The sequence below is a fragment of the Osmerus mordax genome, chromosome 21, assembly GCF_038355195.1.
Source record: "Osmerus mordax isolate fOsmMor3 chromosome 21, fOsmMor3.pri, whole genome shotgun sequence".
Lineage (NCBI taxonomy): Eukaryota > Metazoa > Chordata > Actinopteri > Osmeriformes > Osmeridae > Osmerus > Osmerus mordax.
The window spans coordinates 9,980,194-9,998,132 of NC_090070.1; the positions used below are offsets into that span (position 1 = coordinate 9,980,194).

General features: G+C 47.1%; 2 protein-coding genes and 2 long non-coding RNA genes across 5 annotated transcripts; 3 read left to right on the forward strand and 1 right to left on the reverse strand.

Moving 5' to 3' along the window:
* The first annotated feature begins 421 nt into the window (after positions 1-421).
* Positions 422-736, forward strand: LOC136964842 (uncharacterized). The gene is made up of 2 exons (XR_010879262.1): positions 422-589; positions 670-736. It is a non-coding gene; the product is annotated as an uncharacterized lncRNA (long non-coding RNA).
* An 8,878-nt stretch (positions 737-9,614) lies between these two features.
* On the forward strand, positions 9,615-10,122 carry LOC136965366 (uncharacterized). The gene is made up of 2 exons (XR_010879288.1): positions 9,615-9,970; positions 10,040-10,122. It is a non-coding gene; the product is annotated as an uncharacterized lncRNA (long non-coding RNA).
* On the reverse strand, positions 10,088-12,707 carry LOC136965365 (inositol 1,4,5-trisphosphate receptor-interacting protein). The gene is made up of 2 exons (XM_067259496.1): positions 12,616-12,707; positions 10,088-12,269 (listed from the first exon to the last, which is right to left on the reverse strand). Exon 2 carries the CDS (start codon positions 12,266-12,268, stop codon positions 10,172-10,174), a length of 2,097 nt encoding a protein of 698 aa, XP_067115597.1. The 5' UTR covers position 12,269; positions 12,616-12,707; the 3' UTR covers positions 10,088-10,171.
* A 1,755-nt stretch (positions 12,708-14,462) lies between these two features.
* Positions 14,463-17,909, forward strand: LOC136965550 (calcium homeostasis modulator 1). 2 transcript variants are annotated; one of them, XM_067259728.1, is made up of 3 exons: positions 14,463-15,014; positions 15,156-15,657; positions 17,884-17,909. In XM_067259728.1, the coding sequence occupies exons 1-3, from the start codon at positions 14,463-14,465 to the stop codon at positions 17,907-17,909; spliced, it is 1,080 nt and encodes a 359-aa protein (XP_067115829.1). The 2 variants fall into 2 exon arrangements, with proteins under 2 accessions (XP_067115829.1, XP_067115828.1); XM_067259727.1 differs by lacking the exon at positions 17,884-17,909 and having other exon boundaries at positions 15,156-15,668.
* The last annotated feature ends 30 nt before the right edge of the window (positions 17,910-17,939 follow it).

A 17,939-nucleotide genomic window follows, 5' to 3' on the forward strand; every position in this document is an offset into this window, starting at 1 on the left:
GCCCCCCGTCTCGCCCCCAGAGCCCCCCGTCTCGCCCCCAGAGCCCCCCGTCTCGCCCCCAGAGCCCCCCGTCTCGCCCCCAGAGCCCCCCGTCTCGCCCCCAGAGCCCCCCGTCTCGCCCCCAGAGCCCCCCGTCTCGCCCCCAGAGCCCCCCGTCTCGCCCCCAGAGCCCCCCGTCTCGCCCCCAGAGCCCCCCGTCTCGCCCCCAGAGCCCTTCCCGCCCCCAGAGCCCCCCGTCTCGCCCCCAGAGCCCTTCCCGCCCCCAGAGCCCCCCGTCTCGCCCCCAGAGCCCTTCCCGCCCCCAGAGCCCCCCGTCTCGCCCCCAGAGCCCTTCCCGCCCCCAGAGCCCCCCGTCTCGCCCCCAGAGCCCTTCCCGCCCCCAGAGCCCCCCGTCTCGCCCCCAGAGCCCTTCCCGCCCCCAGAGCCCCCCTAGTAAGTACCCACCTTCTCGTCCTAAGTCCGGTCCAGTTGGTATGGTTCCAATCGTACCACCTTTTGGGAAGAGTGATTATAAAGGATTAGTTCCAGAGACTCCATCTGAGGAACTTGTTGGCTCCATTGAGTTCTGGGATGAGGATGACTATGTATGGTAAGATTGTAAGGGAATTATTATTACAAAGAGCATTAGCATGTGTTGACATTTTAAAAAATATTTTTTTTTTTTTGTAGATGCTATCAGGAAGAAATGACCAGTGAAGTGGAATTGTTTTAAAATAAAACATGGATCATGTCTTAATTTGTCAAATTTATTTGGTGTTTTGACCTAGCTTACTTTCAGAATGAAGAGTAACTTAAGTCTTACATAGCCATTCAAGATTTAATTCTTTTGGTGCGTATTCATGTGTCAGCAACTCAAGGATAATGCAGTTGAGGTGGTAATCTGTAAGGCCACTTTTACCTGTCAAACCTGTTTGCTTCCTGTGAAGGAAGACTGCAATTTCAAGACACTTGATGTGACAGGAGTTCTTGGGCAGATTTATATAGAGCTGTTTCAGAAAGTGGTCCTCACAAGGTGCAAATAAAAGTTCCCAGAAGGCCCATAGGACAGTTGTTGCTTAGAGGCGTTTTTCACGCCTCATAAGTAAGATATCTGAATCTTGTATTTTTTGGGGCTCCTTAATGTCTGGATTGATTAGAAATCTACGCACTTCTCGGTCAGCTGAACCAATAACAAAGAAACAAACATCCATTCTCTCAAAACAATCCCACCGTCAGCCAACACTAACACCCCCCCCCCCCCCCCCCCCGCACATCAAGGACCGCCACTCCAGCGGGAATGTTCCCAGTCTTTTCCAGGCCCTGCGTGTCAGAGCCCCAGTGATCCAGACCGTAGTTGCTGAAGTCTCTCAGCACTTCCAGACGCTCGGCCGACGAGATGTCCCAGTCGCGACGCTCCTTGAGTTCCGTGAAGATCCAGGGGTTTGATGAGAGCGCCCCTGCGGGACATTGGCTGGATTTCACTTTTTTTTTTGTCTGAAATGAAGTTTAAGTTCAATTTAATTTCTCTTCCTCATTCAGATAAACCAAGGACCGTCTAAAGGTAACAGTTAACCCTTGTGCTGCCTTCGGGTCACATGACCCAAAGGTTCATAACGAACCATCGTTGTGTTTACCCAATATAAAAAATAAAAAAATCTTTTAACCTTTGCAATGTGGGGGGTCTGAGACAGCCCAATGGTTAAAAGAAAATGCTTCACTTTGTTTTTGTATGCGGTAAAGTTGTTGCAATACGACGGTGGGTCACAATGACTGATGGGTCAAACTGACCCGAAGATAACACAAGGGTTAAAAGATATGCTTGTTTTCGAGCTCTTAGCTGGTCAGATAAGAATGGATCAAAGATTTTAAAGAGCGTAGTAGTTTTTTTTTCTCTCTCTCTGATATGGAGTTTGTTTAGTGTAATATCGTTTGTAAAATAAATACAAAGTTTAAAAAAAATTCAATAAAAAAAGATACGCATGCTCACCTCGCCAATATAATACCAGACACTCCAGTCTCTCTGGCCTTCATGGCGTCCTCATAAGACAAAATGTCTCCGTTACCTGCAGAGAGGAAGGATAGATGGGATGGAACCCAATGGCCGTCTCCATTTCCTTCTTCAAAAAGAACCACAAGAAAACAGCCGGCTAGACTTACTTCAAACACCCGGCAACAATAATGTACTGGTCTCCACACACACGTGAGAACAGATGTACTGATTCATTTCAATGTGGATTGAACATAACAAAACGGCAGTAATATTAGGCCAGCGTACCAAACTGTGGGATAGGGCTGGCGAGCTTGGAGAAGATGTTGATGTAGTTCCAGTCAGCCATCTTGGTATAGCGCTGCTCCCTGGATCTGCTGTGTAGCTGGACAGAGACGAAACCTTTCAAACATGAACCTCTCAGAGCCAACTTCAACCCTCCCTCAAAACCTACATCATCGCAGAGACATCAGCACAAGGGTTAACCCTTGTGTTATCTTCGGGTCATTCTGACCCATCAGTCATCGTGACCGACCGTCGTATTGCGACAACTTTACCGCATACAAAAACAAAGTGAGTAATTTTCTCTTAACCGTTGGGCTGTCTCAGACCCCCCACATTGCGAAGGTTAAAAGAAAATGCTATTTATTTGTTTTTGTATTGGGTACAATTGGGTAAACACAACAATGGTTCGTTGTGAACCTTTGGGTCATGTGACCCGAAGGCAGCACAAGGGTTAAAAGAGCAGCTGAAATCACAAGGTGTCTCCCTCTACACGGCACATTGCTCAATCATGGAGCAGAGAAGGAATAAACATTGCGTCATTTACATTTAGTCATTTAGCAGACGCTCTTATCCAGAGCGACTTACAGTAAGTACAGGGACATTCCCCCGAGGCAAGTAGGGTGAAGTGCCTTGCCCAAGGACACAACGTCAGTTGGCATGACCGGGTATCGAACTGGCAACCTTCGGATTACTAGCCCGATTCTCTCACCGCTCAGCCACCTGACTCCCGTCATACAAAATGGTGTCTCTTCTCTCACAACACATTTACATTTAGCAGACGCTCTTATCCAGAGCGACTTACAGTAAGTACAGGGACATTCCACCGAGGCAAGTAGGGTGAAATGCCTTGCCCAAGGACACAACGTCAGTCGGCATGACTGGGAATCGAACTGGCAAACTTCGGATTACTAGCCCGATTCCCTCACCGCTCAGCCACCTGACTCCCTCCGTACAACACAAGATCACAGACGCTTTCAAAGTCCTCCGCTTGCGTTACAGGCGTTCAACTGGGCATGCATCCAGCTGTGGGATTATTGGGTGAAAGATGTTTGCGAGGTTGTCCCTCACGTACACGTGTGTGTGTGTGTGTGTGTGTGTGCGCATGTAAGATGAGCTAACCGCAACTTTCCCCCAACTTCTCAAAAGACAAACCCCTCACCGTCTCTCTCCACCAGGGTGAAGGGCTCCGTGTCCCAGCCGTCGTCCAAGTTGGCCGGCTAGGCGTCCAGGTGCCCGTAGATGCACACGGCCCTCTTCCTGGGTCTGAGCCCGGGCGGCCCAGCACGATGGGGGGCAGGGGGATCTCCTCTCCGGAGGGCAGCCTCTGCTTCCCAATGTCCACCATCTCCACGCTGCCCCCCAAGCCTCTCCATGTCCTTGGCCGCCATCTCCATCATTTACATTACATTTTACATTTAGCAGACGCTCTTATCCAGAGCGACTTACAGTACAGTATTTCCCCCGAGGCAAGTAGGGTGAAGTGCCTTGCTCAAGGACCCAACGTCATTTTGCATGGCCAGAATCTAACCGGCAACCTTTTGATTAAAAGCCTGATTCCCTAACCGCTCAGCCATCTTACCCCCATCATCTTCTTGATCTCTCCCCGCTTCTCCGGTCAGGCGGACACGCTCTGCACCGCCACCCACTCCGCCAGATGCTGGCGAGGGAGAGAGAAGCGTGAGAGGAGGTAGGCTACGGAATGACTTGGTGGAACACGTCGGGATGCTTGACTTAACAACAGCTTTCACAGGCATCTTTGTCATATCTATGTTGACTCCATAGCTAATTCAAATATCTTCAGTATGAATACTTTACTCATATGGCATTATGTGTGTGTCAGTTTGAAGTTATGACCAACTGGCATTAGCCTACTTGACTATTCAGCCAACAACACGTTACAAAACGTAACACTTGCCGAGTTGAGTTTCTATGGTAATATTATTTCTTACATTTAAGTTTGTCCAATGCAGAATACCACAATACAATTCACAACTCAAGTAAATCATGGTATTATTATTTAATTGACAGAAACATAGATGTTACCTGGTGTTCATCCACATATTTAAAGTGCTGGAAGGTGAGCCATAGTTTTCAGATCAAATCCAAAGGGACGACCTGATGATAGGGTGCCACCCGTCCCTTAAAACCCTTGTGTTATCTTCGGGTCATTCTGACCCATCAGTCATTGTGACCCACCGTCGTATTGCGACAACTTTACAGCATACAAAAACAAAGTGAAGCATTTTCTTTTAACCGTTGGGCTGTCTCAGACCCCCCACATTGCAACGGTTAAAATACAATTATTTTTATTTGTTTTTTTATTGGGTAAAATTGGGTAAACACAACGATGGTTCGTTATGAACCTTTGGGTCATGTGACCCAAAGGCAGCACAAGGGTTAAAATACGGAATCGTCCCGTATTTGAGAATAAAATAGCGCGTCCCGTTTTGAATCAATACGGGATGGGTTTTGTCCCGTATTTTCTGAGTTGTCTTCAATGCAGCATCCCATGCAAATCATTCCACCCGAATTCTGTGTAGACTCGTCCTATTCTGCCCCTGATTGGGTAATACTCGCTGCCATTGTTGGTTTGATAGTTTTTTTCAGGTTCACGGCCAATCAGAGTCAGAGAAGGGCGGGTCTCTTGGCGGAGAGTCGATTTAAAAGAGTGGCGGAGGCAGCTCCAGATACCCCTCGCGTAATAAGAAGTACACTTATAAAAGGAAGTAGGCTTGACATGTTTCAATACTGCACACTACTAGTTCTGGTCCACGGATGTTAAAAGCCTTTTTTTGTGGTCTCACTGTCAAACTTTGTCGGCCTATCCCTATGGTTATTATCCCCCAATTTTATCCCCCTATACTTAACTTTAGAATGCCGACTGTCTATCACGACTTCTGGCATTCGTTCCCTTCGAAACCTGCAAAAAGGGTAAAAAAAAAAAAATGTGTAGTAAAAAACTATCTGGAATAGTGTGTGATTTGGCTTACATGAAAGCAACCCATAAATATATTTGATTGTAAAATTGATAATACGTCTCGGAATGGACTTATTGGTTTTGCATAATTGGTATCATCTGCAGGTGAAATCAATTACCATCACTGTGTTAAAGTATAAACGCACACAGAGCCTTGCTTCTTGTTTATTGTAGCGGTTGGTCTCAAAATGGGGGTGAAAGGATTCTTGCTGCTTATGTTTATGATAACCTCTGCCTACTGCCTTAAATTTGAAAATGTTTTTGGGCAGTCACCTGAGGCCCTCTGGTCAGAGATGGAGAGAGAAATCGAGCAAGATGAAGCGGCAAGGTTAGTACCTAGGCAATGGAAACAAGGCCAAAAACGACCGGGCAGCCGCACAGAAGCCAGGAAAGTTCCAGAATTTGTGCCTATCGCAGCCTCTTCGGACCGGATGTCTCTTGTTGGCCCTGGGAAGGATGCCGAACCACTGCCTGATTCAGTAAAGGACATCCTATTGGCCACAAGAGCTCCACCAACCCAATATAAGAGTCTTCCCTGGAACAACTCTATTGACATATTGTGCCATATTAATAGGATTTATGTTAGAGTTCAGAGAGAATTATTTGCCAGCCCTGATGCCTACAGTTACCTGAAGTTTGGGTCCTGCCACGTCAACCAAGCCACCGATAGTCACTTCTACCTGCTCTACCCCCTGATGACTTGTGGTACTGTGATTACGGTGGGTGATTTGAACTGATGCATTCGTTTTCACTGATCTTTGGTCAAACTAGATGCATTCAGGTCTGAATGAAGGATAATTATGAGCTGTTCACAGGCCTGAGGTGTGGTGACTAACACTTTCCACCCTTAACCCGGCATATCCCTACCTACAGTCAAGACTCAAACCCCTGAATGCATAATTTGAAGTCTAACCTGAGCTCACAAGATTAGGTTTCAGATCTGATCCATGGCAGGTTAAAATTCTCCTTTTGGACTGGAGCCCCAGCAGCAGCCTAATTGTTCTTTTTCTTGTAGAGTCATGCTGACCGGGTGACCTTCACCAACAGGATCTCTTATAAACGGGATTCTACAGGGCCCATTGTGAGGGACTTCAACTTTGATGTTCCCCTCGAGTGTAGTTATAATCGGTAAGACCCCAGCCCACCCGCTTGCCTTTCTCCACATCAATTATTGCTTAAAACAACATGCATACATCATTGCACTGTCATCCACAAGCACTGGAGTTGGCATAAGATCTCCAGTTCTGACTGGACTCCTAACACTTCCTAAGGGCAACCCAAGGGAAATGATCTCCATGGGGAAGCCCATTTTTAAACCTTGCCTGATGCTGCTTTCCTTGCAGTTTCCATCTCTCTTACAAGGTCGGCTTCTGGCCCACAGTGAGGGGAGGAACCGTATTCAGACCCCTCACTTCAAGGACCTGGGTCACCCTCACTCCCTATGATGGTAAGTGGAGAAACAAGACCACAAGTACAGGGATGGATTGCAATTTGACAAAATATGACTAAAACATTCTTGGAGGATGACATGATTCTGTTTCAGTCCATGGGACCGAGTTGACTCCAGGTATCGGCTACACGCTTGGACAGCCCATGTTCTTTGAGGCTACGCTTGACTCTGCGCTGGCTCAAAAACCTGTGAGGGTGTACGTCAACAAGTGCTTTATAACCATCTCTCCGTTGCTCACCTCTGTGCCACAATATACAGTGATTGAGAACACTGGGTAAGGCCCTCGTTTGTCTGCGTATACAATATTGGTCATTTTATAAATTGTCAGTCTAAGTTTGGGTTTTCTATCCCTGGGTAGTTGTATGGTTGATGGCCGGTACTCCGAGCAGTCACAATTCATCAGTCACGCCACAAAGACCGTTTTAAAGTTTACGATTGGTAGCTTCATCTTTGAAGGGATGTCCAAAACGTCTACCCTGAAGGTATGGTTCTCCTGTTTTTTAATAAATCAATGTATTCAATGATGTTGTACTAATTGGAATTGTTACATAGGAACTCTACATGCATTGTGATATCTCCGTGGGAGATGTTACCCCAACTGAAAGTGCAAAGTCCTGCAACTACAATCCCGGAAGCAAAACGTGAGTTTTGAAACCTGCTATGGTCAAAGTTGAAGGTCTCCAGGTGCTTCATCTTATCCATTCTTGCAGGTGGACTGAGTTGTATGGTGACAATGCGGTCTGCTTTTGCTGTGACTCTGTCTGTCCCCCACCACAACCAGGTGGGTTTTGCATACTTGTGCTGTGTACGTTCATTTACAAACCAAATGCTGGCTTTGTTGGCACTAACTCTTGTAAACTCTCTCTAAAGCTTCACAGATGATAACCAGTCACTCCTGGAATGTGGATGACCCTCGGTGCACTCTCCCTTCGTGCACGCACCCTCAGAGCCCTTCTCTTCCTCATCCCCAGCACCCTCAGAGCCCTTCCCACCCCCAGCACCCTCAGAGCCCTTCCCACCCCCAGCACCCTCAGAGCCCTTCCCACCCCCAGCACCCTCAGAGCCCTTCCCACCCCCAGCACCCTCAGAGCCCTTCCCACCCCCAGCACCCTCAGAGCCCTTCCCACCCCCAGCACCCTCAGAGCCCTTCCCACCCCCAGCACCCTCAGAGCCCTTCTCTTCCTCATCCCCAGCACCCTCAGAGCCCGTCCCATCCCCAGCACCCTCAGAGCCCGTCCCACCCCCAGCACCCTCAGAGCCCTTCTCTTCCTCATCCCCAGCACCCTCAGAGCCCGTCCCATCCCCAGCACCCTCAGAGCCCTTCCCACCCCCAGCACCCTCAGAGCCCTTCTCTTCCTCATCCCCAGCACCCTCAGAGCCCTTCTCTTCCTCATCCCCAGCACCCTCAGAGCCCGTCCCATCCCCAGCACCCTCAGAGCCCGTCCCACCCCCAGCACCCTCAGAGCCCTTCTCTTCCTCATCCCCAGCACCCTCAGAGCCCGTCCCATCCCCAGCACCCTCAGAGCCCTTCCCACCCCCAGCACCCTCAGAGCCCTTCTCTTCCTCATCCCCAGCACCCTCAGAGCCCTTCTCTTCCTCATCCCCAGCACCCTCAGAGCCCTTCTCTTCCTCATCCCCAGCACCCTCAGAGCCCTTCCCACCCTGAAAGCCCTTCGCACCCTTCTCATCCCCATCCCCAGCACCCTTCTCATCCCCATCCCCAGCACCCTTCTCATCCCCATCCCCAGCACCCTTCTCATCCCCATCCCCAGCACCCTTCTCATCCCCAGCACCCTTCTCATCCCCAGCACCCTTCTCATCCCCAGCACCCTTCTCATCCCCAGCACCCTTCTCATCCCCAGCACCCTTCTCATCCCCATCCCCAGCACCCTTCTCATCCCCATCCCCAGCACCCCTCTCTTCCCCATCCCCAGCACCCTTCTCATCCCCATCCCCAGCACCCTTCTCATCCCCATCCCCAGCACCCTTCTCATCCCCATCCCCAGCACCCTTCTCATCCCCATCCCCAGCACCCTTCTCATCCCCATCCCCAGCACCCTTCTCATCCCCATCCCCAGCACCCTTCTCATCCCCATCCCCAGCACCCTTCTCATCCCCATCCCCAGCACCCTTCTCATCCCCATCCCCAGCACCCTTCTCATCCCCATCCCCAGCACCCTTCTCTTCCCCATCCCCAGCACCCTTCTCATCCCCATCCCCAGCACCCTTCTCATCCCCATCCCCAGCACCCTTCTCATCCCCATCCCCAGCACCCTTCTCATCCCCATCCCCAGCACCCTTCTCATCCCCATCCCCAGCACCCTTCTCATCCCCATCCCCAGCACCCTTCTCATCCCCATCCCCAGCACCCCTCTCTTCCCCATCCCCAGCACCCTTCTCATCCCCATCCCCAGCACCCTTCTCATCCCCATCCCCAGCACCCTTCTCATCCCCATCCCCAGCACCCTTCTCATCCCCATCCCCAGCACCCTTCTCATCCCCATCCCCAGCACCCCTCTCTTCCCCATCCCCAGCACCCCTCTCATCCCCATCCCCAGCACCCTTCTCATCCCCATCCCCAGCACCCTTCTCATCCCCATCCCCAGCACCCTTCTCATCCCCATCCCCAGCACCCCTCTCTTCCCCATCCCCAGCACCCCTCTCATCCCCATCCCCAGCACCCTTCTCATCCCCATCCCCAGCACCCTTCTCATCCCCAGCACCCTTCTCATCCCCAGCACCCTTCTCATCCCCAGCACCCTTCTCATCCCCAGCACCCTTCTCATCCCCAGCACCCTTCTCATCCCCAGCACCCTTCTCATCCCCAGCACCCTTCTCATCCCCAGCACCCTTCTCATCCCCAGCACCCTTCTCATCCCCAGCACCCTTCTCATCCCCAGCACCCTTCTCATCCCCAGCACCCCTCTCATCCCCATCCCCAGCACCCTTCTCTTCCCCATCCCCAGCACCCTTCTCATCCCCATCCCCAGCACCCTTCTCATCCCCATCCCCAGCACCCTTCTCATCCCCATCCCCAGCACCCTTCTCATCCCCATCCCCAGCACCCTTCTCATCCCCATCCCCAGCACCCTTCTCATCCCCATCCCCAGCACCCCTCTCATCAGAGCCCTCCTAGCAAGAACCCACCTTCTCGTCATAAGTCCGGTCCAGTTGGTATGGTTCCAATCGTACCACCTTTTGGGAAGAGTGATTATAAAGGATTAGTTCCAGAGACTCCATCTGAGGAACTTGTTGGCTCCATTGAGTTCTGGGATGAGGACGGCCATGTATGGTAAGATTGTAAGGGAAAGAGCAATAGCATGTTTTGACATTTTCAAAAAATTATTTTTTGTTTTTGTAGATGCTGTCAGGAAGAAATGACCAGTGAAGTGGAACTTGTTTTAAAATAAAACATTGATCATGTCTTAATTTGTCAAATTTATTTGGTGTTTTGACCTGGCGTAACTTAAATCTTACATAGCCACTCAAGATTTCATTCTTTTGGTGCATATTCTTGTATCAGCACAGACATGTTCTTCAGCAACTCATGGAAATGCTTTACAGTTTTAAAGTAAAGGCTTTTTTGTACCACAAGGGGGTGGAATAGATTTACTGGCTTGGCCTCTGCAAGCTCTTGAGACAGCCTTGTGTTTGAAACCAGACTGTTACCAATAAATGCATGACTCAACTTCTTGTGCTCAAGGCAGTTTTCCAGGAAACTCAATAAGTCTTGAAGCCTATTGGTCAATTGTTCAGGGTGCCACATTAATGGTTCCTCAATTAAAAGGAGGTGGTATAATCCAGTTTTGATGTGGTAATCTGTAAGGCCACTTTTACCTGTCAAACCTGTTTGCTTCCTGTGAAGGAAGACTGCAATTTCAAGACACTTGATGTGACAGGAGTTCTTGGGCAGATTTATATTGAGCTGTTTCAGAAAGTGGTCCTCATAAGGTGCAAATGAAAGTTCCCAGAAGGTGTCTGAACAATTGTTCACATTTTTGGTTGAAGCACCGATGACAAAATATGCAGCTGCATCTTTGAACTTTACCACGGGTTTAATATTAAAGGTTATAACTTTTCCTGATCTGAATCGGACTGTCATAGCACCAGAGACACCAGCATTGAAAAATGTTAACTCAAACTCATATTTGTGGGAAATGTATTCCCAAGCTTGTCTTAACGCTCTCTGGAACCATTTCAGAACTTGTGTTTTGGAAAGGTAAGGTGTGGTTGGTGATAAAAATAGGCTGTCTGATATCTTACCTGTGTCAACCACCTTCTCGTCACTATGTAATAAGCAGAGCATGTCTATATCAGTATTACCACAAGGGCATCCATTTTGTTTTTCAACACCTTTCTCCATTTTAATTCTACCATAGCCTTCCATGTCTGCTTGTCTATCCCCAGCCTGACTGCCCCAAAATTCACACTGGAAGTGATATGGATCCAATGGTACAATGGGGATCATGATGTCACACGCACAAAACCTGAACACACCTTCCACCATTACAAAGTCCTCCATCACCATGCCGACCGCCCTGTCACTCAAGCTTCTCATGGTACACAATAGATCACTGGCAAAACCCTCTACAAACTCAGCCACCTGGTATCTCTCATTGGGTGACAGTTTGACACATTTGTCATATAAACGGTTCAGTGTACTACTGTCTGGCAGCGATATCTCAGCCGAGAGTTTACTCTCTCGCAATATGTTTGTGTTTTCAGACGGGACATCTTTACTTTGGTTCATCTGCAATTTCTTTCTGTAATATTTGATGGAAAAATGGATTACGGAAATGAGGGAGTATGTGTTCCAAAGGTACCAGAGATAATCGTTCTCTGTGTCAGTCACCTGCTTCCATCTTCCTTTGTCTTTCTCTGATGGTTTTGTGAGCATTTGTGGTGGTACTCTGTATTCTTGAAACACTTCCTGATGATTCTCAACTGCTTTTGTTTGGTCCTCCCTGGAAGGCTTTGTGCAGAGTTTTGGGGGATCGATTTGGACTTTCTGAAGCACTTCCTGATTTGTTGGAACTACTTTCGGATTTACTGAAGGTGTATTGTGGTTAATCTCGACTTCCTGAAAAAACATTTTCTCGATACTAGGAACATCGCTATCCAATGAAGACAGAGCCTCATCAATGAAAGGATCGATGATGGCAAGGGAATGATCAGACTGTCCCAAAAGTGACAAGTTGAGCTCTGAATCTGCTGCGTCTTCATTTACCTCAGTCACCTTGGTCTCTTTTTCTTCAGTGTCCTCGTCTAAAAGGGTTGGCTTTACTTGATCATCCTCAAGGCCTTCCAGAGAACGATATTGGTCGGTTTGAGCCACACGTTGGTTAGCCTTTGGTTCATTGGTGTTCACTGGTTGGACGGTTACAAGAGACTCATCTTGGTCCTCCTCTGGTGCTTCATGACTGATGATCATTTCCTGGTCCGTCTTTTCCATCTCCTTTAACAGCCAATCCTGTCCCTCCTGCATACCCGTTGCTACATCATCATCCTGGTCCATGGTCCTCAACTCCTCTCTAGGATACATTATTAGACCAACAGCCACCACCAGCACCCGAAGAATGGTATCTTGCATCCTAAATGCATGTTCAAGAGGCAGAGAAACATGCCATGTTACTTTCAAACAAACTGTCAAATTGTTGCTTCAAACCTACCATTGCACATTGTAATCATCATTCATTGATTGGTATTCAGTGTACAGCACTATATGTTGAAATTTGTAAATCCAATGAATAGCCGAAAACAACGTCTTTAGCGCAACGATTGAATGCAGCTATAGAGGAAGTCAGTTCCTTCCTGTCAGAAAAGCATTTACCTTTTGACTCGAATACACAATATTTTTACGCTATGACTAAAATGAGACTTGAAAGGTTTAAAGTATAATTACACCATTAATATTTTCAGATATTGAAGTGCGCTAACCTGTCAAGCGTTTCAAACAGCAAAGCTGATCATGTGCAACAGCGGGTAGCAGGAGGGAGACGAACCAAACCTTGCACGACAACGGGCTGTTTTATCTCTTCCTATTTTACTTGTGGTTGTAGGTCGTCTTGCATGACTTATTTCCTGAGTACACTGCCCCTGGGCCGTGCAACACTTTCCTCTGCAGAACACAGTGCAGACCGGATGGTATTGACTTCCTCTACAGCTTAGTTACAGTTCAAGGCCTACAGTAAAACAGTGTTGGGTAGAGTGACATCAGAGAAATCACCATTATACATTTTCAGCTATTTTACCAGTTTATATAACGAGCCGTCATTGAAACATAACTTTATTCAAACTGTAGTCATAACTAAGATAGTGGTTCTCTGTTTGATGGCTTCAATGTAAGATGTATGGCTGGTTTGTAGGTGTGTGTATCACTGCCAACTCTTGATGTTTAGGCAATTTGCAAGTCATTCCTTCGTTGGCTTGTATGACTTAAATGCTTTGTATAAGTGGCATTATCACGCTATGGATGTAAGATCGTACATGCCTCAATGACAAATCTGTTGAATGGATGGCCAACGATGCATAGCGGGGTTCTTGTGTGTTGTTGTGTAAACTGAAACACTCTCTTTTATCTTCGCATAGGGTTCCAACTGGTTTTTCCAGCTAGGCCTCATTCTGTAGGGTGAAGTTGGTGCCACAGGAAACAACTATTCGGCTATAGGTAAAAATTGCCACAAATTTGGCACCAGATAATGATGAGCGTAGTATATTCAGGGAAAAAACAATTTGTTATGAACACAAAGATTGTAAAAAAAAAAAAAATCAAAGGTCCCTTTTCAGCATAGACAGTGATTTAGCTACCATTGACACAATAAACAAATATGGAGGATCAAGAATCATTTGAATATAAAAAAGAAAAAAAGAAATTGCATTCAGCAAAAGTGCATACGGTATTTCTGTGAAAAGATCCTTAGTTCTTCTGTAAAAAAAACACAAATGTTTTACCTTCTTGAAACTCCAAAATGACAGAAGGTAGGTTCAAAGAATGTGTTTTTCCGAGGCCGTAGAATGTTTGCTTTTGGGACAATGGTGTAGGAGAGTTGGGAATGCTGTTACATCACAGAACAATGTCGAGCAGGTGCTTGCGATGGGAGGGGCTTGCTGACAAATGATGTGGTCTACCTTCTCCTCATCCCCACACGAAGAGTTCTGAAAAGAAATATTCTCGGAACAGTGGATCACCAAGGATCAGTGGTACCAAATTCTAACAATGAGCCAGGGAGACTTCAAAACCTGTATATTAGGTATACTAGTCACATTTCAATAATATCTTCACAGTTCTTGGCACCCCTGTACCAGGAGACAGAAAAACAAAGTAAGTACGAGCTTTTTTTTCTGAAACTGAAAGAAATATATTTCCGTAGTCCACTTTGTTTACCTCAAGCGCTCAAACGATTGATTGTGTCACTGAGAAGCTGTTTAGAATCAGTCCACCTGTAATTACTCAAGATCGCTCGACAAATTCTCCATTAATTTGAATGGATCTTCAGACGCTTCTATCAAATCTATTGATGTTCTGTTTCAAAGTAATAGGATATTGACCATTTAACAAATTGAAAATGGGTTGTGCTTGAATCATACAGCATATCAAAGTGAAAAATTGTGACTTGAGTTGTAAGTTTCCATGGACAGTGCTGCATTGCCAGGGGTTTAAGATCCACACTACGGTGTAATAACCCACACCTACTGGACTACAGGACCCTATCAAGTTTTGTATTTTGCCTTCTACAGACTACATTCTCTTTCATAAAGCCTGCAAAAAAAACAGCTCTATCAAGATGGATAAGTTCCGTATGATGTTCCAGTTCCTTCAGTCCAACCAGGAGTCCTTCATGAATGGGATCTGCGGTATCATGGCGTTGGCCAGTGCCCAGCTGTACTCTGCCTTTGAGTTCAGCTGTCCCTGCATTCCTGAATACAACTACGCGTACGGCATTGGACTCCTGGTTGTGCCACCCATTTGGTTCTTCCTCCTGGGGTTCGTATTGAACAACAACATATCCATACTAGCCGAGGAATGGAAAAGGCCAACGGGGAAACGGCAAAAGGACCCCACCATCCTCCGCTACATGTTCGTTTCCATCACGCAGCGCTCATTGATTGCGCCTGCGGTGTGGATAGCTGTGACGCTGATGGATGGTAAGAGCTTCCTGTGTGCGTTTAGTGTCGACTTGGACATCTACCAGTATGGGAACGCCACCCTCATCCAGGACATGTCAGAGGTGGAGCGAATCAAACTGTTAGCCAAGATCCCGTGCAAGAATATTTTTGACCAGCCTGAGGTGATATCGAGAGAAGCTGCTGCTCGATACATTAAATGCATCTCACAGGTACGTATGTTCTTTCATGCTGTTTTTACTGTTGTAGCCTAACCAGGTGTTCTATTCATGTTGGTCATTGTGGCTTAGAGAACCTTTGAGATAACTGATATCGTGACGATTACCGATTGACTCTGCTTCATTGATTTCAAGGGATTCGGCTGGGTCTTCCTGCTGTTGATGACTTTAGTGGCCTTCATGATCAGAGCCATACGGCCTTGCTTCACCCAGGCGGCCTTTCTCAAAACCAAGTACTGGTCGCACTACATCGACATTGAGCGGAAGATGTTTGACGATACCTGCAAGGAGCACGCCAAGAGCTTCGCCAAGGTTTGCATCCACCAGTACTTCGAGAGCATCAGCGGAGAAATGCGCAGCTTCCATCGCCATGGCTCCAGGAAGGACGACAGCGACGACGAAGACGACGAGAAGAAGAAGAGTGACGAGGACAAACTTTTGGGGATTCGCGCTCAGGAGGATATGAATAAAGTTTTGTGGAACTGGCACACATGTAAACCGCCTCTTGCCCTGAGAAAGGAGCAACCCGACGGTCAAGACAGTGATAGACTTCAGGAAGAGGCCAGCAGGAGGCCTAATGGTCATGCCAATGGACACACCCATGAGATGGCAAAGAAGGAGTGGGCGGTGTACTACAGCAAGGTTTGAACATTTCAGTAGTAAACAACACTTCATATAGATTTTTTTTTCATACATGAGGAATTTGTGTTTGGTGATAAGCTCAAAAGGGAAATCTTACTTGAATTTTTATTCAAAAATCTTATTTATTTTATTTTAGCAATTTGTTGTTGCTTACTGTGTTGGTGTGTGTTTTAAATGATTTTAAATTGCCATAAAGCAATCTTTGCCCAGGATATATGACTAACTTGAAGCAGTCAGCATTTTTTTTTTTTTAATGCTGTACCAAAAGAGGTCTGTTGGAAGTTTGGAAAGAAGACTTTTCAAGAGGTTTTCTGGTTGTCACATTAGACGCTTGCCTATGATCAAACATAGGAAGATTTGGGGGCTATGACCTTATTTAATCTAAACAGGTCAGCGACACTGTATATGTATGGTTAAATATGCTTTGCAAACCATGAAGAAAACTTTAAAAAAGAAATTTTGTCTATTATATTATAGCTATTACATCTTCAGATTGTCGTTTTTTGACAATCTTTTGTAATGGAGCAATTTTAAACCAAAGTGGTCTCATGACAGCACTGGTCTTAGGTGCTTGTTTCCATCACATAATGCTTTGTCAGGCCTTCATATGCAAACAGGGAACCCATTCTCACTCACTGGCTCAACAATTTACATGATGGTAAATAAGGTCATCATTTGCATGTCGCTCCTCTACCTCACTTTTACAAAATCTTTCTGGTAAAGTGCTTTCCGATCAGTCAGGTGGGTCTCAAGCAATCATCTTACCTGATTTATTTTTACAGAGCTTTAAACAGTTTTTTCCTAAAATGCAATATGCAATTCTGTCAGTATCAAACACCCTCTGCATGACAATATATTTTACTTTTGTCATGAGTTTCAGGCCGATTGAATCAGTGCTGCTTTCTCTTTCTCTTCCACTAGAGGGCGAGACACTGCTTAATCTTTGTTTCCGAACACTGCATTGCTAGTCAACAACAGGCCTAAAAGGCAGCCAGTATACCAGGATGTCAATGCATCCACGCAAGCACACACATCAATGCCATCTTTGATTTGAACCCACACTTAGACTCCAACGCCCAACAGTCCAACACGGCACTACATATTTTCTTAATTATACAGCTATGAAGCAATGCAGCTGTAAAGCATCCATTTAGAGCTGATGTCATAGTTATAGGGAGGAGGGAATGATATGAGTCCCTTGTATCCCATATAAACACTCCTTCTTTCCTGGTCTCGCCTCTCCCCTTTGCCTTTTATGTTGTCTCCTCTCCTCCTCTCCTCTCCTCCCCCGCCACTGAGAGTCAACATGGAAATCCATCCAGCTTCACCCAAAGCCTACAGCAGCTGTTACCTCTGAACCAACTGGCAGGACTGGCTGTATGACTGTCTGGCTGACTGTTGGTGTGGGGGTGGGTGCTTCTTGCCTTTGTCCATGCAGGCCATCACATTTTCCTCCTTCTCTCTCTCTCTCTCTCTCCCTCTCTCTCTCTCTCTCTCTCTCTCTCTCTCTCTCTCTCTCTCTCTCTCTGTCTCTCTCTCTTTCTTTCTTTCTCTTTGTCTGTGTGCAAAGACTTCCTCTCTGACTCTGAAACATACTCTTTACAACTCTAAATCACATCCTGTGTCACCGTCTACCTCTCTTCCTCTCTCTCTCTCTCTCTCTCTCTCTCTCTCTCTCTCTCTCTCTCTCTCTCTCTCTCTCTCTCTCTCTCTCTCTCTCTCTCTCTCTCTCTCTCTCTCTCTCTCTCTCTCTACTGTGGCCGGGTGCAATCTTTTACCACACAATGGGCGACATGTTTATATATAGATCAAAAGAAGTAGAGCTGAAAAATAATCAGGCTTTATATCTGACAAAGCTCCCTTCTGCCTGAGCTCTGCAGAGCAGCGCTGCAGCACAGCCTGTGATACAGCGCTTGTTTTGACTCCCAGGACCGGCCTCCACTTTATCCTGCTGCCTTTGTTTTGACTGTCTGTCAACAGCGGCATTGCACATGTGACTGACCTGGACTCTAAGAAATGTTCACCAACGCATACACACACACACAGTAACACGACAGTAACAAATACACATGCATGGCGAAAGCACCATACATTAGGCACACACATGAGACCACACGCTCACACACACATACCGTAGCAGACGTCAAAGTCTGGCCCCTCTGCCTTTCTCCCGCCTATCCCTGCTGTCGTCTCTCCGGGGGAGGGAGGGAACGAGTGAGGGATTGGAGGACGGAGGGAGAGAGGTAGGGCTGAGAGAAGAGGCAAGGGGAGGGGGCA